General features: G+C 38.7%; 4 protein-coding genes across 8 annotated transcripts; 2 read left to right on the top strand and 2 right to left on the bottom strand.

The window, feature by feature from the left end:
* Positions 1 to 521: 521 nt before the first annotated feature.
* LOC135631482 (uncharacterized) lies at positions 522 to 10,196 on the bottom strand. The gene is made up of 14 exons (XM_065139196.1): positions 9,563 to 10,196; positions 7,646 to 7,724; positions 7,441 to 7,530; positions 7,317 to 7,361; positions 5,946 to 5,981; positions 5,647 to 5,682; positions 5,228 to 5,324; positions 4,992 to 5,050; positions 3,021 to 3,131; positions 2,763 to 2,896; positions 2,625 to 2,664; positions 1,673 to 1,735; positions 1,359 to 1,540; positions 522 to 1,216 (listed from the first exon to the last, which is right to left on the bottom strand). The coding sequence occupies exons 1-14, from the start codon at positions 10,042 to 10,044 to the stop codon at positions 721 to 723; spliced, it is 1,950 nt and encodes a 649-aa protein (XP_064995268.1). The 5' UTR covers positions 10,045 to 10,196; the 3' UTR covers positions 522 to 720.
* A 93-nt stretch (positions 10,197 to 10,289) lies between these two features.
* LOC135631483 (uncharacterized) lies at positions 10,290 to 19,212 on the top strand. Of its 4 annotated transcripts, none has more exons than XM_065139197.1 (11): positions 10,290 to 10,582; positions 11,788 to 11,901; positions 12,462 to 12,568; positions 13,372 to 13,418; positions 13,471 to 13,595; positions 14,604 to 14,691; positions 15,179 to 15,287; positions 16,935 to 17,106; positions 18,120 to 18,191; positions 18,741 to 18,854; positions 18,941 to 19,212. In XM_065139197.1, exons 1-11 carry the CDS (start codon positions 10,424 to 10,426, stop codon positions 19,031 to 19,033), a joined length of 1,200 nt encoding a protein of 399 aa, XP_064995269.1. In that variant the 5' UTR covers positions 10,290 to 10,423; the 3' UTR covers positions 19,034 to 19,212. The 4 variants fall into 4 exon arrangements, with proteins under 4 accessions (XP_064995269.1, XP_064995271.1, XP_064995270.1 ...); XM_065139199.1 differs by having other exon boundaries at positions 13,495 to 13,595; XM_065139198.1 differs by having other exon boundaries at positions 12,465 to 12,568.
* A 69-nt stretch (positions 19,213 to 19,281) lies between these two features.
* On the bottom strand, positions 19,282 to 20,237 carry LOC103975862 (uncharacterized protein At1g08160-like). Its single transcript, XM_009390975.3, has one exon. The coding sequence runs from the start codon at positions 20,009 to 20,011 to the stop codon at positions 19,415 to 19,417; it is 597 nt and encodes a 198-aa protein (XP_009389250.2). The 5' UTR covers positions 20,012 to 20,237; the 3' UTR covers positions 19,282 to 19,414.
* A 3,726-nt stretch (positions 20,238 to 23,963) lies between these two features.
* Positions 23,964 to 26,662, top strand: LOC103975861 (silicon efflux transporter LSI2). 2 transcript variants are annotated; one of them, XM_009390973.3, is made up of 4 exons: positions 23,964 to 24,078; positions 24,591 to 25,685; positions 25,887 to 26,076; positions 26,252 to 26,662. In XM_009390973.3, exons 2-4 carry the CDS (start codon positions 24,705 to 24,707, stop codon positions 26,515 to 26,517), a joined length of 1,437 nt encoding a protein of 478 aa, XP_009389248.2. In that variant the 5' UTR covers positions 23,964 to 24,078; positions 24,591 to 24,704; the 3' UTR covers positions 26,518 to 26,662. The 2 variants fall into 2 exon arrangements, with proteins under 2 accessions (XP_009389248.2, XP_009389249.2); XM_009390974.3 differs by lacking the exon at positions 23,964 to 24,078 and adding an exon at positions 24,238 to 24,401.
* Positions 26,663 to 27,210: the final 548 nt, after the last annotated feature.

Here is a 27,210-nt window from a genome sequence, read left to right on the forward strand (position 1 = left end):
AAGGCAGCCTCCAATCATGAAAGCACGTAGAATTTGATCGGCAACACTAAACAGGTGGGCTAAATATTGCTTTTAGCCCAGGAAGTGATTCTCGGGTGGGCCGATCCACCACGTCTGGATGGCCGAAGACAGCTATGGGACCCAATGGTTATTAAAAAACTAATTTAAATTATACTATTATTGCCTATGGAAATTTCAGTTATTAGTTGGTTTTTAATAAAATCTGAAAAAATATTCTAGTAAAAATACATTCTCTCGGTTTTTCTTTCATTTTCCCAAGCATTTTATCCTCGCCAAGTCATAAATACTGAAATAGTAATTAGGACTGATACGGAAACTAAAACGACGCGTCAAACTATGACCTAAATAATTCGACATTAAAACAAAGGTGTTTGGAATTTCGCGGCGACAATCTGCCTTGTTGCAATAAAATCTATGGATTACCGGGTTAGCATAGTTCTAATAGAAACATTAGACTCGATTAATGGAGCCCCTGCCAACTAATTCGCCAAACAGGCCTGTGAACATAAAGTAAGATGCTGTAATAGGCATTTAATGAACAATATCACAATACTTGGAGCCCCTCTGATATACAACACTGTGTTCTACAGAATCATCCGTCGGTTTCAAAAAATGTACCTTCTTACGTTACAGACTACCATGTTCGATATTTCTAAGCCTAAATTTGAAGAGCAAAAAGGTATGAGGTCAATTCACAGACTAGAAACAACTAAAAACTTGTAATCTATCCTCACTAATGCAACCGAGGAAGCCAGGGCCTGTGGATCTTCGATCATACCTTAAATCAAGAATAGGATGCTGATGTGGCTTGAGCTTCGCGTACGTTCTGAACGAGGGTAAGCCCCAGATGTGCACCCCATGAGATGATTCATCCCCATAAGCAAACAATGAGTTATCCCCTTCTGTGCATAAGATGGCAGATTTGGGCATTCGAAGTTCACTGACAATGCTCTTACCAACCTCTTGACTCTGAAAGGATAATCCGTCCACCCCCGAGATGAGAACATGAGAACCTATTTTTCCTGTAGTAGAAAGAATGGGTGACGGTGACGGTGACATTGGAATTTGAGAAGTCATGCTATCATTGAACAGCTCAACTTTCTGCCGAAATGAAGCCACCATGCTATCAAGAGAACCACAACAGGCAAGTGATATGCATACTCCTCGATTTTCCATTTCTGGTATCAAAAATGGCCTGCAATGAAGATTAAATGTTTGATCAGCAAAACAAGGGACAGCAAACTTCAAAACTAAAACACTGGGTGTCAGCCTTCACGAAGATTCTCGAGACTGAAGTGACTCATTAGATGTACAAAATAAGTGTTTTTGCAACCAACCTTCCACAGCTAGAGCCAACTTCCCAAATACAAGGGCCTGAAGAAGAAGCAGTAAGAACTCTACTCCCTCCATCACTTAGCACAACAGAATGAACAGTATGAACTGGGTGCCCAGTCAAGCCCTCCATTACTTGCATGGGTACTGCTGTTTGACGAATATCAAAGACTAAAAGCATGCCATTCTGTCACTATGAGGAAAAAACACTTTATGATACTTCATCTTAATGCATACCAATGATAAAATAAGAGCTTCCCAGCAACCTCACTGAATCTTAATGAAAAAAATAAAGGAAAAAGATATCGGTTAACTAAACCTGCAATCCAGTATAAACATAATGTGTGTTGCTGTTGTCTCCCGAGCACGACCAGGCAGGAGCCTACAAATATCGATATTGTTTTGTAAGTATAAAAAGAAAACGAGATGTTTTTTATTGAAAAAGTATCATTTAATTTTCCTGGTAAAAGTGGTAATAAAACCAATCAGGAAACTTGAAGGCATTCCCGAAGTTCAATCTAAGAGGCTGCGGTAGGACAAGAAAGACTCTTGGATGTTCTGAAGCTGTTTTATACCCTATTAACTATGATTGATCATGTTATAGAAACCACAACTAGGCACATTCCAACCCTTGGATGTATGTTGTCTGCATTTACAAATATAATATTTACTAATCACCCATAACCTTTGGAAATCAAGTGACGCTCCTGAGTTATTTCACAACGTAGTTTTCTAACTTTTATTTATCCTAGACCTCAAAGACTATTTACAATTAAACATTTGAACCATAACAGCAGGGAATAAGTATCAAAACCCTCACACATATTGAACAAACTTATGCACTCTATCTATATATGCTAACAAAAGTTAACAATTAGCACAGAGGAAGAAACAGAACAAGTGGATGATTTAGCTAACACACAAGGAACAGCCGTAGCAGCTATAAAGAAAGAGTACACAAACTCTAAAAAAATGTTACCCCTCTAACATACAAAGAGAAAGCACTTGCAAATTAGACACGAGATTCCTGATAACGGCACAACCTAAGGATGTGCAAACACTACTCTAGCATAAAGTTGATACATGCTAAGACAGTAAGAATTCTAGATTCTTACTGTCACTCACTCTTTCAAGCAGAGCACTGTAAGAATTGTAGATTCGACTATCTGTATTCACAAAAATGACATATATCCAGCAGGCATTTCATGTCAAGATAATTAAATATTGCAAATAATTACAAAAACTTATGAGTCATAAGGTCAAAGAATTACCGGTAAGTCATACTTGAGGACAAGATTATTGCTCCTCATGCTGAATACAAAACACAACCAATAATGTAAATTGACTTTGTTAAAGAGATGTTGGTTAGGCATTTTGGTAACAGACTGCCAAACAGAAAGCACATGAACCTGAAAAGTAATAATTTCTTGCCCAGTGATGCGAGAAGTGCAAGTCCATCAGGAAGGATTGTAAGATCCCTTATAGCTTTAGTATTAGGAGGAAGCTGTATTGTCTCTACTTCATTCTGACTTAGCAAGCTAATCTGCAGAAAGAAATAAAGCATTCCTATAACAAGTATTAAACCTTCACTGAGCCACAAAAAACAAAAAAACAAAAAAAAGCTAGTGGTTCTATTTCCGATGTATGTCTAGGATGTCAAGAAGTACCTTGCTAAGAACATGCTCTCGCTCAATTCCAGGGGCCTTTCCTGAAACCATTATAATTTGACTAGATCCATCTATTCCCATAACCCGAGCTCCATCTAGCTCCAACTCATTCTGCAAATAGGAGAAAGTAGGTTCCATTATAAATATCACTTAAGTTTGAAGCTAGAAAAATCAGCTCCAAGTTAAACAGGAGAAAAAAATGCTGACATAGGTAAAGTTTGCAATAGTACATGCAAAAAAGGGGAAATATGTATAATTTAATCAACTATTTGTTCACCATAATCAAAACCTTGTGTAGAAGTACACTGGATCTGAAAGTGATCATCTTATCGTCTCACAATGAGCCAAAATGAGCAGTTACTTCAATATTAGACAAACGATCTGCAGTCTTACCAAACAGATTGATCCATCTGGAATGGGTCTAGATGCAAGATTCCACTATTCTGCAAAATTTCCATGTCTGAGAGTAAAGAATAAGCCTGGCCTATAAGAACCAGACAGGTACAAAGTTTGTCAAATCCAAAGTTACCTTATCCCTGTATTTGACATATTTAATTCATACCTTTTTTTTTTTTCACTTCATGCTTCTTAGCTTCATTGTGCAAATTTTCTAACAACCAAATAAAAAATTGCTAAGTCTAATCCATCAATTCATCTGCTATACCAGCATCAACAATATTTTCTCCAACAGATTTTAAAGTCTCATACACATAAATGTTCATAAGTGACTCAATCTTTCTTCTTTCCTCTTCTTTTTAATAATATGTATGACCCTTAAGAATTCGAATTAGTTTATCCAGATGGCATCCTTCCCAAGTTGCATCATATCTATAATATTGATATGAGTATTCAACAACAACCATTAACCAACAACCATTTTCTACTCTGGCATTCTATTTGGCAACAACTATAAGCAAAAATAGTTGCAAGACACAGGACAAAAAGCAATATAATGAAATTTGCTATACACATTACGACCCATTTGCATGAAAACTCTCAAAGGAGTCCCATAATTCTAATTCAATTTTCTTTTTTAGATTCATAGTCTCATTTCTGACATAAAACTTGAAGTTCCTTAATACCAATTAAATTATTCTGTAAATCCATTTTTATTCAGTTGTTGCATATATCCACAAAATCTAATCTATCTAGTGTTAATCAAATTTTAAGCAAAAAACCAATTTTAATCCTAGGATGAAATTTTATCAGACTGGGATTCATCTGTGAACCTCACTCAATTTTTCTTCCATCGCCTTATTCTGTCATTTATCCAAAATCTCAATTTTTCATCTCAATGGGATTCTTGTTTGATCATAACTTAATTTTGTATAGAAATTGCAGTTTTCCAATTTAACTGTTTGATTATCTCAAATATATTTGTCCATCCTCTTTTGATTCCAACCCTCAATTACCTTTCCTTTTCTCCTTATTTCTTACTTTGTCAATCAAATCTCACTAGGATACCATCATGTTTTAGATTCCCATCCATGCAACTTGGTACAAATTGACCATTCACTTATTTATCCTCTCTTTTTGTGGTTCTCTCTGGATTTGAAAGGAGTGAGGGAACCACTTAGTAGAACTGGACATACAAATTACAAATTTTTCTAAGAGAAAGATATATAATCAGATGGAAGTATTACTTTGTTAAGTTTTCTGAAATGCCACAAGTTTTCAAGTCTGGAATTCATGTCATCATGGCCTAGCATTTCAAATATACTTATATTTCTATTGATACAAGTTCTTTTTTCTTCACAACTTCAATGCAACATTTAACATTTGAAATCATAAGAAATTCACCCCATGAATATATCATTGACCAAGAGTCACCAAACAGAGTTTTCACCATATGAAAAGATAATGTACAAAGAGTATGTGCATTTTGGGTAAAGTCACTTAGGGCAGCTTCAGAAGAATAATATATTTACCACTTCAAAGTTAACATGATGCACCAAAAAATAGAGAGAGAACCTGCAACACAAAGCGGCAATGATGAAGCCCATCATCTCTTACAGACTCAAAGTTGTTTTCTGAAAGTACACAACCAACATTAATTATAATGTAGTCCAATATCAAATGAAGTGTGATTGAATATATAATATATACTGCCAACCATACAAATAAAACAATCTAATTCAAAATATTTGAACAACACCTCGGACAAAAGAGTATGTTGCATTAATGAAGCTAAGGTATCCAGGTTTTACCCAAGGGGTGAGCTGTAGAGATCCACCTTCCATCAGAAGACTTAAAATGCCTCCTCATTTTTGACCCTGATAAAGTGTGTTCCAAGCAAGCCATTTTCTACATCACCAGAATTTAAGAAAATTTTAGACTTCTGCACACACACCAAGAATTCAAAATATTATGGGCCATTTCTATCATGTACTGGTGTTCCCACCACATTGGTTAATACCGACATATCAAACAATTTTTAGTATACTTTTGTTGCTGTATCAAGGCAACATTGGATCATACTAGTTGGTAAGTGCCAGTCTGAAAAGATTCAGACAGGAGTACCAATATCAATGTTTAGAAACTTGGTGCACAAAATGAATTCCAAGAGCTAGTCAGAAATTAATCATCATCATTGATTAAAGTAAGAAAGATCTAATTGATTTCACACCTGTCTTAGGGAACTCTCTGCATCTCTTGCATGCTTCTGCAAACCAGAAAAAAAAACAAACAGCTTATCAGCTAAAAAAAAGCAAGCATCATAACCTACTACATGTCCAGGAAAATTCCCATTCACAATCACCAAAAGGATAGATAATGGGACATGACAGCTTGCTGAACATTTTATTATCAGATTCTAAGCCATACTTCATCAAATAAGCACTAAATACATATAAGTGTGATGCCAAGATTATCAGGAAAGAGAATATGCTACATGATATGGAGTTATGAATTGTGTGGTGGAATTACCTTGTGCTTGTTAATCTCCATGATCAGTTCAGCTTTCTGCACAAACAGTTAAAAATCATTAAAATTACTATAAAGCACTGAAGCGAGTTCCTTCAATATAGTTAATAAATATGCCTCCTCATTCTCAAAATCATTAATACTCATCGTGAATATAATTTATTGCTCCAATAGTGCAGGGAAGAGAGAATATAATGAGAATTATAGTATTCCATCATTTAATTTTAGCCTGATTTAATTGCAAAAACAACTATTCATTACAACTTGAAAAATTACTAGTTAGCATTTAAAATCATTTCCAAGATAAACCATGGTGAGAACATTAACAGTGAATCTACATTTAAAAAAAGGAAAAAGGTATTCTGATCTGCTGTAAAGGTATCCAAAGGAAATAAAAGGATTTGTTGTTACATAAGCTAGGGCTGGGTCAAGGCAACATAATAGATGAGGCATTGTACTGATGCATGCTAGAATAACCCAGAAACCACTTGGATGAACCATATTAATAAAACAACTAAAGAATTGTTAAACCCCTAGTTTCAAAGGGTTGGTGGGAAACGAAGGAGAAATAGACTCTCATACAGAGTGGCAGGCAGTGAGAAAGAGAGTCATCAAGCACTAACAGTATTTGGAAGAGGTACAACATGAAGAACTCACAATAGACCATTCACTGCACTGCTTCCCTTGGTCAAGCATGAATAAGACACTCACCAAATATCAACCTTCTGTGGTTAAATTAGAACCTAGGCTGCTTGACCTGGCCCTACTGCTTATCCTTCATGAATTTAGCATGATTTGCCACCTCCTTTATCCTCAAATAAGGAGACTAGCTCAGCCTCTATTATTATCATTGTTACACCCAAGATATTGCTTGTGCACTAGGTAGTCTACTTTGCTCATGCTTGTTGCATTTAATGCTTTTCTTCTTGGGGATCATATAGGTCTTATATTAGTCGATAAGGTTAAATAGGGCATAGCCAACTATGATCTTCTTGACATAATAGGGCTCACCAGCAATGATTTATAGGAAAATTTACATGTTATGTATTCAAAATAAGTACCAGCATTTTAAAGATTTGATCACTGATTCGTAAGATGGCTAATGTTATCAAGTCACGCAGCTAATAATTTCACAAAACTCAATTTATTCAAGAGGAGGATGATGTCTGGTATTCAAAGGCACACTACATAAATGTTGTTCTACCTGTAAGTACACCCAACATTTATAATTATTAAATTACAGTAAATCAGTTTTGCAGGTGGAAGAAAACAGGTTACAATGTAAATAGAGCCAAAATAAAAATCAGAAAATGCATTTCAATAGTGCATGTCATCTTAGGTGACTTCCACTGAAACATATGCATAGTAACTTACCTCCAATTTAAGAGATTCATTCTGTTCCCGTAGAGAATGCACTTCCTGAACGAAACAAATTGCCCAACAGTTTAAATGTCATGAATATATAGAAACTGCACTACATTGGAAAAAAAACAAGAACCTTTTCTAGATCATCATTTGGTACAACAATCAGAGGTGCATACAGATTAATCATCTCTTTCCGCCTAAATTTCCTATTACATTGAGGACACTGCAAAATTATGCAAACAAGAATTAAACAAGCAAAACTTCAGACAAATCATACCTTACATATGTTGCTTAAAACATCAATGTCCAGTTCAAACAAGCAACAAGAATTAAAATACCTTTCCAATATTCTTTCCAAATTGCTTAAACCATCTCTCTAGGCATGATCTACCATAAACATGTCCACAGGGTATACAGCTGTAATTACAATGACAAATATATCAGCCTGCAGATCACTTGATGCTTAAGCCACAAACTACCAGAAGAGGACAAAATATTTGTTTCAACAAAAGCATAAAGTTCTTTATGGAGAAGTATAATTCCTAGTCATGACAGCGCAAGCTAAAAATTAGCCTAATTATACATCAACACCTCAAGCATGAGTCAACATAACATGTAACCATAGCTTACTGGTATGATATATTTTAATCATTCTAGACAAATGTGGAGTGACATGGCAATCATTGTTAATATGAGAAAGGTAAGGTCCTCCATAAAAGCAATTGTTATATAATCTAGAATAAGAAATTAACAGTAATTCATTAAATCATCACAACACACTTTCCATAGCATGTTTAGGTTATCCTTCTGTCGTATCTTGCCATATTGGTTGCCACCATGTACCGTATTCAAGTTTGGAATTGGTAAATACAAGTTAACTGCTTTGAAACCCAGGAAATTCAGAATTCTTGTTGCATCCAAAGAGGATGTGTTGGACACGATACTTCTGTTCTGCACCTTAATCATTGTTACCTACTAATTAACAATCTTAGCCACCCATTTTCAAACCAGGTTGAGTCCACTTAGCTAAAATTGGATGCTCAACTGACATGAATATTTTCCATGGAAATACTGATCAATAGCAAATTATTAGATGAGTTTCCCAACATCTTTGTGAGATCATCAATTTTCCAACCAGTGGAAGCAATCTCAATAGCAATCATGAGTTTCCTGATATTTCTTTTGGTTTCAAAGAAATCCTGGAGTGGAATTCAAGATACCCTATGCCAAGCTCTTACGCTTACCAACTGCGAATTAGAATTAACTACAGCACAATAATAGGATAATCAAATGAGTTTGTGTTTGAGCCTGTCTTGAGTAAAGTAAATGTTGGCAATGATTCTTTTGTCATTTTTTCCAGAATTTTTGTCCTTAGTTTCAATAGTTCTTTCGGAAAAGTGATAAATAAGATTTACAATTTTAATATTATCTAAATTTTTTGTAAGATGATAAAGTGCAGATTCTAATATCTGATCACTCTGTCAAGACAAGCACTAGATTTGATTAGGACAAATATAAGAAAAATTGGACATCAAATCAGCAATATAAAAAATTATGGGTGGGAGTTTTCATTAACCCCTATTTTCTTTCTCTTTTAAAGAATTCTTTTCCCTGCATCTACTCTGTCTGAAATATTTTTTATTCTATCCCTTTAGAACTCCTTTTACAATGTCATATAATGATAAATACAATAATGAAGACTCGATCATCCCAATCTTGCATCGTAGGCCTTTGGATTCCATCAATAATAATTTAAGAAGAAAAAAAATGTCAGCGAGAAATATGCGATAACACATCAACAGTCTGAAGCATCAGGTCATTTTTAATCCTACACATTTATAGCAAAGAGATTACAATTTCATCATCAAACATGTAGGATGCCAAAGGCCAATTGGTCTCGGATGTGCCCCAGAAGGGGCATTGTAAAGAAGAACTCTAATCCCATGGTGCCCAGATGAGAAGATTTTGCAAATATGAAGAGCACTAGGTTCAAGCACCAAGCAACATCCAGTTATATCTTATCAAAGATGGAGAACATGTTTGGACATAATTTAGAGATAAGCATCTTATGCACAGTACTGAATCTACAATACACGAAGTATATCTCACAATATCAATATAATCTCAATCTCGCCGTACTCCCAACTCTACCAGAGCCAAAGTGCCGTGTGATACTAAGTTTAGAGAAACTGAAAAAAGAAAGAATAAAACAAAATAAATCAACAAAAACAAGAAAACCCTAATATTTTGCTTACCAGACACGATGAGGTCCATCGGCGCTCCACGTCTCGAAGCAAACGGGGCAACTGGGGAAAAGGGAACGGTCCAACTCCACCCCATCCGTCTTGTCCAAACCCTCGCTCTCCCCTCCTCCACCTTTCCCCTTCTCCTCCGTCGTCTCCACTACCTCCTCTTGCTCGTCCCGCCCGTCGTTGGCGTCTTCCCCTTCGGTTTCCTCGTCCGAATCCACCACGACCTCCACGGCGCCGGGCAACGGCTCCTCCGATCGCCGCACCGCCTCCAGCGCCTCCTCGAAAGCCTCCGAGATCGAGAGTTCCGCCGCAGCTGTTTCGGCTATGGTTTCCGAGAGGTCGACGTAGACCGCTTCGTCGGGACGAAAGGAAACCACCACGGAATCGTCCACGGTGGGCTCGTTGTCCTCATCGTCTTCGTCCTCGCTCTCTTCGCGCTCGTCCCCTTCTACTTCGGGACCTCGAGGAGGAATGTTCGACGCCATGAACTACGATGGAGGAAGGGGCAAGGAGAAGGCGAACGTTCGTTTTGGGAAGCAGAGACTCCGTTACCGGCGTGATGCGGGCTTTCTTAGGACGACGACGCCTGTGCAGTCTGCAGGGAACGTGCTGCGGGCTGGGAAATCAGAGATGTCCGGGGATGCGATCCAAATTGTTAGACGAAAAAGACCTTTCTACTCTTTAATTCCCCGCTTGCGCGGGGATGTGGCGACAAACAGAGATTGTAACATTTTGTGGGGCATACATGTTATATTAAAATAATATACAGGGTAAATATGTCATTTTATAACTTTGCACTAAGTCCTCAGCGATCTTAAAGTCGAGGCCCGGCGTGACCCGACTTTGTCGAGAGTTCCTACGGCCATGGCGAGCAGCGCATCGGCGGAGCGCAGAAAAGGATGGTGGTGGCGGAGGGCGACGGAATGCGCCGCGCGAGGAAGTGGAACACCTTGTGCCCCTGGCCCTCCCACCCGCCGCTGTGGGCTCTGCGGCGCTGTCGCTTACTGCTCCACCGCCCACCAAGTCAGTTCAAACCCTTCCTCGTCGCTTTTATCTAATTTTCCTTCATCTCTTCTTGTGCGTTATAATCTCCTTTTTTCCGACCATCGCGTTGATTGTCTTAATTCCTGTTACTCGTATGACGTCTTCGTGAATATCCTTTCCGATTCCTTCAATTGTTCGTAACCTGATAATATTCTTGGGTTTAGAAGATTTCCCCTTTTTTGATCCTTTATTGAGGTTATTGATGGAAAAAATGAATAAATTGGATGATGTCAGGAGCAAGAATTTTCAAAGAGATGGTTAAATGAATGACTAGAAAAACCAGGAAGTTTTGGCCACTGAGAACTGGTTGCGAGCAATCCTTGTCGAACTTGTTTTTCCCTTCAATGAGGCAATGCACAATACATATGTCATGAGCGCGGTTACTTTAGTTAAAATACATTTTCCATTAACTCTGTACAAATGCAAATTTTATATCTATTTTAGAGTCACCATCTTCTTCAACTAGGTCTAGTCTTAGGCTATGGTCACTTGGTGTAAACGAGTGTTCAGAACTTCTTTAAGGGAGTCCAAGCACCAAACTAGCAAGGGCATCAAGACAGTAATTGGACACCAATTGACCAAAAAATCTAAGTTGATAGGTTATGGGCTGACTAGTATATATATTTGATGGAAGCAATAAAGTAGGACTTTGATCATGTGAAAACCTAAATAGCAGATATAACATCTACTCAAGACTTGAAAAGGAGATTTTTTTAATATTAAAAACAAGTCATGAGCCACCAGGTAGCTTGTACTCCTTGCTCTGATACCACATGATACAGGACAGAAGCTGTAAAAACAGAACCATTCGAAGAATGAAGGAATTTTTTAATGAAAATTGGCCATGACCCATCCTTATAATTGTGGGCTTACTTTAATTGCTTTGCAAATAAGAAAGATTCCTATGATATCATCAAAGTACAAACTTACCTTTCAAAATTTTATTTTGGGTAATTAAATCAGAAAAAACACAAATGAGCAAAAGACCCAGAAATTTCTAAAACAAAAATCCAATGACATGTTTAATTGCCTCATCATGTCTTTGTCCATGCTTCCTGAGGATTGGCTGTTGTGAGGATATACTTAAAAGTGTATGCTATTGTGCTTCACACATCTCTATTTTCTTATGATACATCTAATGGCTAACATAGAACTCATGTCAATCTTCTACGTTTCATTTGCAGATTTCACATTGGACATATCATAAAAAGGAATGTACAAGGCTTGAAGAACAGATGAGGCATGTGGATATATTAAGTGATTTCCCCTTTACATTCTTTATTGAAGACATAAACCAGGTTACCCATATTTTTCCTTTTACTTTCAACTTATTGTTCTAAACTAAGATTTTATGGCATGTATATGCTAGTATGAATCTTAAGGATCTCATGCTCTTTATCTATATTTACATTGTCATCTTGCTTTTGTAATACAATTCTGTACCAAATGGATTTATACGGTTATGTGTGAAAGTGCATGATATTTAAATGTTTACGAAGTTCTTAAAGTTATTATAGTATATGGGCATGTTCGTAATTACATAGTGGCAGCTCATGCTTTAAAGATTATATTATTATTGATTTTAAATCATGAAGAATTTGTATGAGGTAAGTAAATGAGTGGAGTGCTCCTCTTTCAATAGATTTGTCACCTTTATGCATATCATGACCAAGCCTTGTCTGAGGACTCCTTTTCTGAAGAGATTTCTTGTAAGTGCTATTTAAACATATCATTATTTTAAACAATGTCATGAATTTCCTTTCATGTTTACTCTTTAAAAATGATCTTTCTTACTTATTGTCTATTTTTTTATGTTGTTATTTCACTCTTCGAATGATTTACTTGGTGCTTGTAAAAGCAGGAGAGTAGATGTTCTTTTTTTACTTCAAAGGGTCTCCACCAGATAGGACTATGGAAATCTGAGTGCAGCTGTGGATCATTAGCTGTTTCGATGAATGAGTTGTGGTTTGTGTGGTTTACCTTCTTCAGAATCCTGCCTTTTCTGTTCCTTGACAACTTATTTCCAACTGCTGCTTTTTTGTTCTCTGACAACCATTTTTCTGAATACAAGTTAATATTAGTATCCGTTAGATAACTTCCTGTTGAATTCAGAAAGAGTGAACCATTCCTCTCTCTAGTTAAATCTCTTACTAATGTAAAATCAGTGTAGCTATCCGTTAAGAGGAAACTTTGAGACTCGGTACTTGTGCTCAATTTGTGCCTGGAAGTAAAAATATTCTGGGGATCACAATTATGTGGAAGGCATGTTCTCCAGTTTAGGAGGAATGCGAGTGTTTGATATTTACTAAAAGGGGTTGCCAAATTCATTAGGGGACATTGCACAGTGAATGTAGGTATAGGATTGTGTGGAACCACTAGTATATTTTTCGTCTCTCATTTTCTTGGAATTTGGTTACATAGACAAAAATGGGAAGGGGAGTATAGTTGGTCAGGAGTCCATGCCTTTCACCAACCATATACCCCTTTTCTACTATATAAAGATTTAGTCATTCATATACATGAACACAAACTATATGTGTAGATAATATTTGTTTGCATTTAGGAAGTACAGCACTGGTCTTATCCCTTTGGCATACATAGATGCATACACTGATTATGTTATATATACATATGTGAACATGTAAAAATCTGTGTCAATGCATATATATGTAAAAATGTCCAGGTGGATATGTTTATTTATATATGTATTTAATAAAATATCTTCATTTAATATAACTGTATCTAACTGAAAACATGTTACATGGCAGGTTAAATGATAATTGGAGTCTGCCAAGTTCCCTATGCCCATGTGCTGGTATATTTTCTCTTTCTAGTGCAATCAGGCTTCTCTGCTGTTTTTTAATTAGCTAGTGCCACACAACTCTCAACAGAACCAAAAAGTCAACTGTCAAGTTGTTTGAGCTGCTGGGAAGATTATTACCAGTGGAGATGTCTGCCACTCGATTCACCAGTCGCATTATTACTTCACTGGGTACTCCAAGTTTTCCTTTTAAAGCAACTATGTATAACTTGGTCTTTAATCTGGATGCCTGACTTTTATAATGACTGCTAGACAACAAGCTCATTTTCCATCCTTGCTTTGATATTCTTTCTGTCTTGTGCTTTAGACATGCATGAGCCAACTGAGTATTATTCTGGTGCTGTGTTGGCTAATTAAAGTGTAAAATCCTCTCGCTTGTCCTTCTTGTTTCACCAATATCTGTCTTCTTTCCTGACTTGTGCTGTTCCCTAACATTTGAAGCCCTTCACTGATCAGCACATCCATTACAATATTGTAAGTTGTAACACCCTTGATGCTTGTGGTTATGAACCATGTCCAGAACATCTAGCACTTTATAGAAGATATCCTGCAAAGTATAATGAAACAGAATTAGATAGTGGCTATCAGGTACGACACCTGGGCAATGATGATATGTGGATTTCAAAAATAATAATTGGTGGCTTATCTTGAATCATAAGTTGCATATGCAAGCTAAATTTTGGCATGGTATCGCATGATACTTTATTATGTAAACTCCTCCTTGCTAAGGACATGTGATTCTAACGAAAGAAATGACTTGAAATTGTATCTTCATGTTATAACCAAATATGTCTAACCAGTAGAAGGGCTTATTTAAATGAAAAAGGTTATTCTTTGCTGTATAACTTAGCCTGTCATAACATAAAGCATAAAGTTATCGCACAACAATATCCTTTTTCTATTATCTTTTGGTATTCTTCCCATTTCTCTTATATCATAGTAAATTCCATCTCTATATGAGTGTTGTCAAAGCCCTGCAGTTTGTGCATATGTAAATTCTTCTACCAGAAGGTTAGTTACTTGTGCATTCTTACCCTGTCATTTTGTGCCTACTTTGAATATCTTTCTACATTAAAATAGGAAAGTATTCTTACCCTTTGAAATGAAGTCTGTAAATCAGTCTAGGAAAAATATCAAATTTAGTTGAAAATTTTGTAATATTTTTTTCTTCAATTACAGCCACTAACTGTGTATCACTGCTTTCAACTTTTGGCTGCGCAAGGCTCAATTTCAGAAGTTAAGGACGAATTAAATATACACTATTTAGGTAAAAAGAATCTCTTTTGTATCTTGGTGATTTATCAATATGCCTGATTTTCAATATTGCAGAATTCTGTTTTTTGGACTTTCTGTAGAAACACTTTGAATTTCTCTGTGCTTTAATTGTATAACAGCACTTGCATGTCAACTGTATATCATCTTTCTTCAATTTTTTATTGATTTTCCATTTATAGATGATATAGTTGTTTTTTTATGTTTGATTGAAGATGAACTATTTTTTTATTGAATTGCAATAATAATGATATGGTTTAGCATCAAAATATATAAAATAGGTGTAGCATTAGGCTACAAGCATCTTTGTTGTGATTTTGAGTTAACATTATTTGTTATGACTTGTTTTGTATATTGCATGTTTTCATGTGAGTTCCATATTAAAGTTAGATTACACTATTTGTTCCAAGTGATTGTGGACCACGTGCTTGTATACTGTAGCACAAGTTCACACAATTCATGCTGTAACTTATTATTTGAAGGACCTGAGAAAGAGCTTTTGCAACTTGGGGTCTTTGGAGAGTTGCTGGCACTTTTTTCTGGAGTTCAAATACATATGGACCTTGTTGGTCCAGCAGTTCCACAATTTAGGTTGGTTTTCTAATCTACTTTTTCATATAAGTTTAAGATTGTGTTCTTTCTTGTTGATTATGGTCGCCAATTTAATATGAATTTGAGGTTGTTGGCAACATCAATTTTCTTGAATTGGTATTCAAAAATGACTTCATTGTAATAGGCTTTTTCATCTATCCTTTATCTCAAAACAAATTCACCTTATTGTGTATGAACAAGAACCATCTGTTTGATTTTTGCTGTTATTTCAGTTTGTTGCTAAGCACCTGCAACTTTATTGGTAAGTTTATTAATGTCCAAAGTTGAGTAGATTTATGAAGCCACATAGATGACTAAAGCTGGTCCTTCTGTTGTTTATGAAATTGATTTCTATTTTGTAATGGAGATTGTCTTGCCATGATTACACATCTGGATTAACAGTTCATCCTTCATTCTGCCTACTAAATGACTTGAAGAATTATACAAGGAATTTATGCATTACATAATTGTTTGCTGCATTACAAATGTTGAGTCCTCCACAAGTTGTAATAGTGGTTCCTCAATTTTCCAATAGATTTTGTAGTTGTTTTTTATGCTAATTAGAATATGAAATTCATCCATTTTATTCAACTATAAGAACCTCTATAACATTATAGATATTGGTATGCACATAGTGTTGAAGCCTTCAAACCATTGCAAGGTTGTGCTGTTGTGATCTTGGATTCAGAGGTTTTCTGAGTCACAGTAAGCACACCATTGAAAAAGGGGAACAGGCTAGGTTGTTCTTTGAGCACATGGTTTCAAATACCAGTTGTATTGGTGTGTTTTGATCTATATATACTAGTATGGTTTAGGCCTGGTACCAGATTATATATTTTCGTACTGTCAGTATTATTTTTTTAATGTTTTTCAGCATTATGAGGTGGTATAGGTCGGCAAACTGCCTGGTATACCAATATTTTACCAGTTCAACAACTTGTCGAAACTGGTATAGGACCAGTACTCAAGACCATGCTTGAGCATGTATTCAAGATGCAAAGAAGCTCGCTTTACATTTGCATACAGTTCTTTTATCAACTCCCTCTAGCATCTGATATTCTCATGTTAGCATAGCGCCTTGGGCTTCCTTTTGCAGCTTTGACAAACATGAGTGTTTTGTCTCTTTGTTTCTGTTGTTTTCCGTATATGTTTTTTCTTACTGTCGGATACACTGTGTGTGTGTGTGATAGAGAGAGGAGGGGTGATAGAGAAGCTGCCTTCTTGTTGTGCTAGTGCTTTCTTTTTTATTTTTAGGTTTTTGCTTTTGTACTGCTTCCTACAGAGCTTTTGTATATCTCCTCAGTATTAAGGTCACAAAAATACTCATTATAGTAACTCAACTGTTATTAGCCAGTAAACAAGATCTCCTATTTCTTTCCTGTTGCGAGATTGGAGAGGGGAAACATTTGTGGGAGTGTATGCCAAGGCATCCTTGATAAATCATGGTGAGATAAATCTTATAAGATTATTAAATGGTTGTATTGACATTTTTGTTGTTTCACATTTTTTTCGTTCACCTTCTTTTCTTTCTGTGTACATATGTTTCATGTGACTGACAGTGGTCCAAATATTTATATAACATTCTGTTGTACAGAATTTACTTATGCCCCTTGCTATTGACTTTATGTTCTTGTGTGTTTATTGTAGGGATGGGAAAACAGTAAGCCTCTGCAAGTACCTTCCTTGCGCTGAGCAGGACTGTATATGTAAGTCTTCATGTGCAGATTCTGGTGCAAGGAGATTAAATGGAAAATGTGTTACAGTACATATAAAGCTTCACAAAGGTTTCTACCATGACATACGTAGGAACATATTAAAGGTCAATTTTTGTTTACTATCCATGTTTTAGAGGTTTCTTGAACTGAAAATTTTTAAGTAGATATAACTTGCATTTAAATAGTGAACATGATGTGGGATCATAACTTTGCAAGTTATGTTTGCTTGTCTAGACAGCTGTTTTGTTGTACTTGTGGAAGGGCAGCATATATAATGCAAACACTTGCAGAATTTTAGGTGTAATGTATTTAAGATAAAATATTTTTTTTCATGTTTTGGTTTCATCATTTCTATTTTGACTCCATAGAGTGTAGAATGCTATCCAGCAAATGCTGATATGGACAGTGTTTCTAGTGACATGAAAAGGACACTAAAAGAAAATCCAAAAATCTGTATTTTGTTAAGCTGATTAAAATCTCTGCATACAAATAACCCCCACTCATTCAGTGACAAAATGTTGAAGCTTAATTGCCGAAGGCAAAAAGTGACAGAATGAAGGGAACAGAGATGTTAAATTTCCAAGTGGTACATACCTCCAATGTTTTCCATCAAGAAAGGTAAACCAAAAGAATAAATGATAAACATACCTTGTCTGGATACTTCTATAATCCTCAAACCAAGGAAGGTGCAAAAATTTCAGGAATATACATGTACAAGTACAAATTCTGCATGAACTAGCTTTCACTCAAGAGTGACTTTAAGAAACAATTTAGTTCTATATTGATATGGATGCTAGATAATCTTGATAATAAACAAGGTAAAATTTCGATTCTCTCTAGACTAAGAAAATGTATCAATAGTAAAAATTGAATTAAATATTGTGATGTGATGCACTTAACATGTTCTTGTTTTCATCGTCACATGTCAGTTTTGAATGAATTGATATGATGGATTGGCAGGTTGATATCAAGCTAAATTTGATATACGTTCTAAATTATAGCATGCATTCTGCAAACTCTTTGTTTGTTGCTTTCTTGATACTCATAGGGAGGAAATATCTCAGATCTCTATGATAAGCTTGGATTTCTATACTTATTATTTATGAGCTATTTTCAGGATTCATATCCTCACCTTATTATTGCTCCGAATGCTGGTGTTGCTGCTTATTCTAGTTGGTCACCCACTATTGTAAGTCATCCATACCATAGCATTCTTTTCCTCCTTGTGGTTATGATCAATTTCAATCAATTTTATTGCGGGGAAACTTAACTGGGCCCTCTACGCTCAGTCTCCTAGATGGAATAATAGTGTCAACTTACAGAATGGTTATAAGTATGATAACATAAGCTTCTTGGTATTACATTAACATTGATTTGTTACATTGGGATATAGATGAGATAGGGTTTCTCCTTAGTTTCTCGAAAATATTATGATGGTTAGATCAATCCTCTATAGGAAAATTTGATGAAGCTGATACTATAAACAAACTTCCAATGTGGACAGGCAGATCTTGGCAAGTGTGTTTCATCATACCATTACCGGTGTCAAGAAAATATGAGATTTATCATTGATTATCTGGATTGAGTCTCATGTCGGTGTCAAAGTATATCATTGTATACTTAGAAGCACATTGCACTTACTGGTAGTTTGAACTATGGAATGCTTGCCTTTTCTTGTTCGGACAGCTTCTGCATTCTAGTTTAGGGATGCAGCCAACTGATTGATCCTCGGTTTCAGGAGCTAATTAAGGAAATGGGCATCCCAGCCATATTTACAGACTTCTGTGAGGAAGCTGCAAATCTAGCTGCCGATTGCATAAGCACTGTCACTAGCCTACCTCTCAGGCTGCCAGTATATCTGTTAACTTGTTCTTATGCCCTTCAATTTCGAAGCCTGGCCAAAAAAATCTGGTAACTAACTGGCTTCTTGTTTTGCAGATTCAAATCAATCCATTTAGGCAGCCGATGGTGGTGGAAGATAGCGCGATATACGTCCCATGCTACTCAAATTGCTTTCTCTTTGGGATGTGATTGTATACAAGGTGTATTATTTGGTTTCTCATAAAGACGCTTGGGGTAGAGGTTTGAACTATCCTGTCAAAGATTGTATACATGTGTTGAAGAAACAGAGCTTTTCTATCCTGTCAAAGATTGTTCGTTCTATACAACGTGCATCTATCAGTTTTTGTGGGATGCCTTTTGTTCTTTAATGACATCTTATTGATCTTTAATTGTGTTGATGAAAAGAACTAGTAAGTTATGGTTATCAAGAGACCATCAAATCGAACATTATGTATAGGAACAATCACAAACACAATTCAATTCCTATCGAAATAGACAACCCACAGAGCTTTGGGACTCAATCTCATGTGCACATACACCATCCTCGCATTATCCTACCCACACTGGCACTCAGATATCGACGTCACAGTAGACCCTGTCGAACGTGGGCGTCGCGGAGAAGCTCACGAGCACGGGCGCGCAGTAAACCCTCAGCGTGTAGTGCTTCGTCTTTACCACCCCCACCTTCAACCTTATCCTCGCACTTACCCTCACCTCCAACCCCACCTTCCCGGCCGACCGGTCGTGCTTCAGGCTCTTCTCCACCGATCCCAGCAGCGGCGTCGACGTTGCCGCCGCGATCACGTCGAGCGTCGTCACGTTCCGCCGCCGCTGGTAGAATGGTGCAACCTCCGTGAAGGCCACCATCTGGTCGTCGTACCAAACCGTGACCTCCATGAAGTCGTAGTACACTGAGACCCGGTGGTTGCGGTTGTAGGACCGGAGCGTGAGGTCGAAGGTGGCGTTGAGCGCGTGGCTGGCCGTGAGGTTGAAGCCGTAGACGCGGGCGTCGTCGACGGTGTACTCGAGCGCCTTCGGGCGGACGACAAGCCAAAAGATGAGGACGACGAGGCTGACGAGCACGATGATGCCAAAGCCGGTGAAAACGATGCACGGGAGGATGCCGGGGCGCGAACGCCGGCTGGGCCACGGGCGCTCGCGGACCATGGCGGTGAGTGTGGTTGCTGCCGAGGACGAGTGGCGCAGGGATTGGAACGGATATATAGAGCCGAGTTCAGAGTGTGTAGGGAATGTTTCGGGGAGTGCAAAAGTGGCGATCACAGGCTGTATGAAAGCAGAAAGCTTGCATTGTCCTTTGTTCTTTTTCGGCTTTGAATGTTGTTTTTAGTCACCGGAAACCTCCATGAACAACTCAGTAAGCAGTGCCAGAGATCTGCATTCTGCGTATATTTCACATCTCTCTCATCAAAATCGTTGATGTTTGCAGTGTCAAAATCCTGTGGTCCACGTTCCAAAGCACACAGCATTAGATTAGAACCAAAGTGGGTGAGGCCGTAAACCTGTTAATCCTTATCGCTTTGATGGATTGAGATGCCTCGTCTCGAGATTGTTCCAAGTATATTTCCCCTCTTTCTCAAGCTTTTTCTCTTGCCCTCCAGCCCAAGTTATGCTCTTGTATAGGGAACAGGGTTGTTGTCACAGGGCCCATGCGGACGTGTCAGGAATCGACTACAGAGATGGGCCTCAAACGGATTATAAGGCCCACAAACGTAGCCCAGCCGTTACTTGCCCCGACACCGATATAAAATGACAAATTTAGAGCCACGTATTTTGCTTATTGTAAATGAAAAAGCTCTTTGAGTTAGGATTATATTGTTGATATGAAATTTTATTTACTGACCTCGTTACTAACTGATGATGAGGTTATCGGTGACGACTTGATTTTGAATCATATGCGTAAGGGTTAAGAAATAACTGGGAAGATAGCTCGGGTGTCGACACTTGTGAACTAAGAAGATTAGAATTGGATGAGATGTTCGATCTAATCCCTCCTATAACGTTAGAACAAAGGTCGAGAGTAAAATTATGGGTGACCATTGACTAATCTGGATAATAGTAGATTTGGTTTAGAAGAGTTGTTTTACGGTGTTTCCTCTTAGAGTTACTGTTGTTGGCTTGGGTGTGTATCATGTCATGCGAGTCCCGATCTCCACGTCGAGCTGACAGCCCGTGTCAAGCTGCAATTGGAGGGTGAATTATCCTCTTATCATTAACTAAAGCATCGCATAGAAGAGATGACACGTTTCCAATGTAGTTCTGCGTGATCGATGCTGATCTATGGCAAACCTTCAGTGAAATTTCCTCACGAGGAGAATGCAACACCAGATGGAGAAAGATCTTTTTCCGGCAGATGGACGCGATGACGAAGACGATGGAGAACACAGCGTGCCCACTTCGGCGGTGATCTCAAATGGCGGAGCCAAAACAAAAACAGTATGATTAGGGTGTGGATTAATTAGGTCCGACCCTGCATCCTTTTTATGATGTAGTGTGAGATGAGAGTGCACATAGCTAGCTAGCTTCTCCATGTCCCATGTTTCCGAGCCAAGAGCAGGCGGCAGTGGACACTCGGCAGAGCACTACATTGCAACGCTCCCTCCATTATCAAGTACTTTTGAGCTCGATACGGCCGCCCCAACTCCGGCATCAGATACATAGGAGCCACTGACTGCTCGTCGTATACCACCCAAAACAATGGACCTCTTTATCCGAAGTCTCATCGGGAAGAAGTCAAGACTTCACCGAAAAGTAAAAGCATGCTGGCTGAAGTCGTAGTGCCGACTAAGATAGATGAGCTAGTGGGAGTGCCACAAAGCAGTGCTTATTTATATTGCCTCTCTTCTCAGCCTTCTCTTATTGGCCTCTCCCCTCACTGCGGCCAGTGGTGGCTTTCCAACAATATCTGCAAGCTGGTGGTGGTAGTGGTGGTGGTGGTTGTGCGAAAGGAAAACTCTGGTGAGCAACTTTTATTGCCACCCCGTTTAAGAACTATGAGTGGCTTCTGCGTAGGAACTCCTCACGTATCCACAAAGAAAACACGAAGTATAAATACTGGATTAGTATGATGACAATTATTGAGTGCGACCTTATCACTTGTTCAACTCATGCTGTCTTATGTAAACGTAAACGTGGAGCTTACAGAGGAACTAAGCATGCAAGAATTAAGCAACTGTGAATGCATGCATTTGCTCCCAAGTGTTCATCCTAGACTCCCGCTATCGCTCATATACATATATAATGTAGGAGTTGGAGAAGTAACACGTTGTTCTACGTCACCATTCCATCTCCACGCCCTTTAATAAAGACTCATTTTGTTGCACCCCATGTATAAAAGAATGCAGGATCATCAAAGGATACTGCTTGCTGGGAACTTATGAGTAGCATGTAGATTACTGGATGCATGCTTAGTGAAGTATATTAGAGTTAATCATAGTCTTCTGTCTTTTGGATTATTATTATTATCAGTGAGACAAGCATGCAGTAGTCATTCGTAAACCACCAATCATGTATATTTAAGATTAAGAATGTAGAAAGACCGAACGGGATTATTCTTTTATCAACCAACGCAGAGTTCTATTAGCTTTAGTTCTCTAGATATCCTATGAGACCATATCTTTGACACGGCCACTGTAGGCTATGATGATGGCTAGAACAATGAAAGAGTTAAAAGCAGTAGACGTCATCTATCTCCGTATATATGAATCGAACTTAATCTAACTACTACACAAAGCAAGAAATGACATTGGATTCCATCAACCTTAGAATTGCTTGAAGTATCGAGTCCCGAAGTCCTTCTCCGAACATGTCCATGTTTGTTGGCCGAGAAGTTTAAGGCATGCACTTGATGTTTACTGAAGCAGATAGTATAGGTTCCACGCATGGCTCAAAGGAAGAAACACTGCACATCCCCAGGGACATTGGGTGATGCTGCGTCAAGACTGTCATTGGATCTCTATCTATCGTTATGCTTTGTGTGGACTAATTCTTTCTCCCTGTAACTAAATTACTATAGGCAAAGATAATGACAGAAAAAAGGAACCGCAATCATCAACTTGTTATTAGCTCATACGAACCATTCCTTTTATTCTTGCACTTCGCTAGTGGAATCTTTGACGCTACCTAAAATCGGCATGCATATTTTTGCTCTTCTGAGACGTACCAACCACTAAGCTGAAGCTCTCTGGTCAATGACATGCAATGCGGTATAACATAAGCCGAAAAAGGTCAAAGAAAAGGTTAAGACAAGTTAGCCTTAACAAAGAAGTTCTTTAATGGGGGTATCCATTCTTCTTTCATAAGCTACATTACGTAATAGTGGACATCCACGAAATCCTCCTTAAGTTACTTGATGATTTGTGTTAAAGACTAAGACAAGTTAACCTTAAGAAAACATATCATCGATGCAGTAGCTATGCCTTCTCCCGTAAGCAACATAACGTGATAAAGGACGTCCACGAAATCCTCCTTAAGTTATTGAATGATTTCTCATGATAATATTTGAGACGAGTCAAATTGCTCATGAGAATATGTTGAAAGGAATTCAACGTAAGCAATTCTAATACCAAAAAAGTAACCATGCATTCACTTTACATAAAGCATCAAAGACTTTATGAAAGATTGATATTGTAGACAAAAGTTCACAGTGAAAAGTAACGAGGCATAAAACATCAACTTTCCAATTAAGAGATATAATCTTAGTGAATCGAGCTTTGTTTATTGTGCAAGACCAATGAGAGACAGGCTTGGCTGTTCTTGATATTTTGGTCAATAGAACAATCATTCCATATATGCAATAACTTGAGCTGTCTCATCTCATTCCCTCTCGGTCTCCATTAGCATTGCCTCACTCATTTATATGTCCATTGATCATCCAGTTCGCTTGTCATAGAGTGGGGTGCATGGTAGAAAAGTTCTTGAATAAATCTCATCATTCTCTTTTTGATTAGGTCCACCCAATAAATCGTAGTCCAATCGCAGTCCAGATCTATGGTTTCGGCCAGTTAAATCAAAAGGCTATCTACCTAATCTTTTTCTTTATTTTGCCTTTTGATTCATTGTAATACTTCAACCTAATCTTCGCATCAGAGTAGTAGTAGCACTAAAGTCCATCCACTACCGTAGTTAATGTAATCTACAACTCTGGCCACGCTATAAATTGGTGATGACTCCAGCACTAGTTCATATCAGCTTTTCCCGGGCATTGCTCTTTACAGGTACTAGTGTTTGTTCGATGGAGAGTATTGTTTCTCTGCTTAGTTCCATGAGAGCCATACTTTTGGTTTTTCTTGATGAATGTTGAGAATGATGCCGAGCTTTTAAGCTGCAGACATCATCTTCATGATTATTTTTCTTGTTTGTTTTATGTATGCAGCTTCCTCTTTGAGCTTCTTTAGGAAGCTATACTGGTTTGGCTGCTCACCTAATGCTCATCATAGATAGACTGTCATAGACTATGTATACTATAAGAAACAGTCAGAGATTCTGAAGGTGAAAGATAAAAGGTTCCAAAGCACAGATTTATTACTCGAGAAAGCAGGTTGCTATTGATCTCCTTCTCTAGTATTTGCCCCATGTATTTAAAGACCTCACGTAGCTGAGAGATGCAAGGATGATCATGATTGCACAATATGTGCATGGAATCAATGCACTACTATCGATTTGGTTGCTATTCCTTTCTCCTACTGGATTGGTTCCTAACATGCATTTTCTTTCTTTGTTCTTTCAGATACTTTGTTGCTGTTTGCATAGGGAGTATCAAAGGAGTACGAGTTGGAAACATTGAGGCTGAACTAGATTACATTGTAGTAGTAGATCTTTTGCACTTGCCATATCTAGGAAAATGGCACTTGCTTCGATTCCTGCAGTAGTCCTGGGCTCGATTGCCTTCACCGTATTCTGGATGCTGGCTGTGTTCCCTGCAGTCCCCTTCCTACCCGTAGGAAGAACTGCTGGATCTCTTCTAGGTGCCATGCTCATGGTGATCTTTCAGGTCGTCAGCCCCGAGCAGGCCTACGCATCCATCGACCTCCCCATCCTGGGCCTCCTCTTCGGTACCATGGTCGTTAGCATCTACCTGGAACGAGCCCAGATGTTCAAGTACTTGGGCAGGCTGCTTTCATGGAAGAGCAAAGGTGGCCGGGACTTGCTCTGCCGAGTCTGCCTTGTTTCGGCCTTGGCAAGTGCACTCTTCACCAACGACACCACCTGCATTGTGCTCACCGAGTTCGTCCTCAAGCTCGCAAAGCAGCACAAGCTTCCTGCCAAGCCCTTTCTCCTAGCATTAGCATCTAGTGCCAACATCGGCTCAAGTGCAACTCCCATCGGCAACCCACAGAACCTGGTTATAGCTGTCGAGAGTAAAATCTCCTTCATCAAGTTCTTTCTCGGAATCTTCCCCGCGATGCTTGTTGGTGTTGTCATCAACGTAGTGATCCTTCTCGGCATGTTTTGGAAGCAGTTATCGAGCAAGGAGGGCGAAGAACAGAAAATGGAAGTCGAAGTCACCGAGATGGAAGTGAATTCCCATACTTTCGTGCCCGCGAGAATGTCGCACCCTCCTCCTTTGGACTCCCAAGAGATGAATGATGTCGAGAAGAATAATCCGCGCAAAGACGGTTCTCGGCAAGGCTGTGCACAAGTTTCTGATATGAAGAGGTTTCTGACAAAAAAGGAAGTGTTCTTGAAGGGCTCTGTGTATTTTGTAAGCATCGGCATGCTGATTGCTCTGCTAATGGGACTAAACATGTCATGGACTGCACTCACTGCTGCTCTGATACTGGTGGTGATCGACTTCAAGGATGCTGGCCCATGTCTTGACAAGGTAATTATTCCATGATCTTTCATGCTTAAAGAAAGCAGAAGAGAGGGAGATAAAATGCCTTTTGATTCTTTTTTGGAGTTCACTTATCTATGTCGCAATTTACCATTTTACTATATTCTGAACTTTGTTTCTCAGTGTTTAGCACTAGGAAATATCTTATTGTGAAAACTGACGAGTCTTAGAACTTGTGGAATGGCTCAGGTTTCATATTCCCTGTTGGTGTTCTTCTGTGGGATGTTCATCACTGTTAATGGATTCAACAGGACAGGAATACCGAGTGGCTTTTGGAATTTTATGGAGCCTTATTCTCGGATTAATCATGTGAGTGGAGTCACAGTGCTATCCATTGTCATACTGCTGCTATCGAACTTGGCATCCAATGTACCCACCGGTAGGTTAAGCTTCTCCTTGTAGCTTTCTTCTGCCACACGTACAGTACATTGGACTGCATGATTGAATCAAACATGGTTGCTAACTCAAAACTTACTCTCGAAATCAAATGAGTCTCTGATGAAACGTATCAAATGATCCACCACGGTAACCTCTTGATGAAACATTGGTGACAGTGCTCTTGCTGGGGGCTCAGGTGGCCAAGTCAGCCGCTGCAGTGTCGCCCAAGTACGAGGCGAGATCATGGCTGTTGCTCGCGTTCGTGAGCACCGTCGCCGGCAACCTCTCGCTGCTGGGCTCGGCGGCCAACCTGATAGTATGCGAGCAGGCGCGGCGGTCGGAGCTCCACAAGTACACTCTCTCCTTCTGGGAACACATTGTCTTTGGACTGCCGTCGACGCTCGTCGTCACCGCCGCCGGACTCCCCTTGATCAGGGCTTAGCTCATCGTCGTAGAATGCTGTAACTAGAAATAATCCTGATCGTTACCATGTACTCCCTGGTGATTGCCGAACGAGGTATACTTCTTTTAGGAGCTTGTATTCAGTGAAATGAGAGTTCAAGAAGGGTGTGAACTCGTATGTATGTATGTAGATCAGTAGATGCATGCTGGCCAGCTACAAACAAATATTCCAATCATGTATTCCTTTTTTCCTTCATAATTTGAGTTCGGATGCTCAATTGATCGAAACTAGAAACAAGGATAAAAAAAGAAAATTAATGTTTATTAATAGCTAATAATCATCTAATTAGACTAATCCTTGAGCTTAGTGGTGGTGTTATCGTTATAATATCCTTTGAAGGCCCTTGGGAGGTAGACGGCGTGTAGACGCCCAAAAAGACTGAAGGCCCAAAAGCCCAAATTGGAGACGGCGAGCGCAGCCGCAGGGCCGCCCCGTGCTCGCCCCCAGCCTTTTCGACCTCGCACACCACCCCCCACTCGAGGATGGTGAAGAGGCGCTTGGTGTTGTGGAAGACGGGCACGAAGGCGCTCATCGGCGGCGAGAAGCGGGCCGAGTAGGTGACGCCCTCGTTGAGAACCTAGGCGGCGAGTAGGAATATAGTCCACTCTGCGAACCAAAGAAGATGAGCTTGAAGCTTGCTGAGGTATATATATATGTGCATCGGTTTCGGCT

This window comes from Musa acuminata, chromosome BXJ3-2, assembly GCF_036884655.1.
Source record: "Musa acuminata AAA Group cultivar baxijiao chromosome BXJ3-2, Cavendish_Baxijiao_AAA, whole genome shotgun sequence".
Taxonomy (NCBI): Eukaryota; Viridiplantae; Streptophyta; class Magnoliopsida; order Zingiberales; family Musaceae; genus Musa; species Musa acuminata.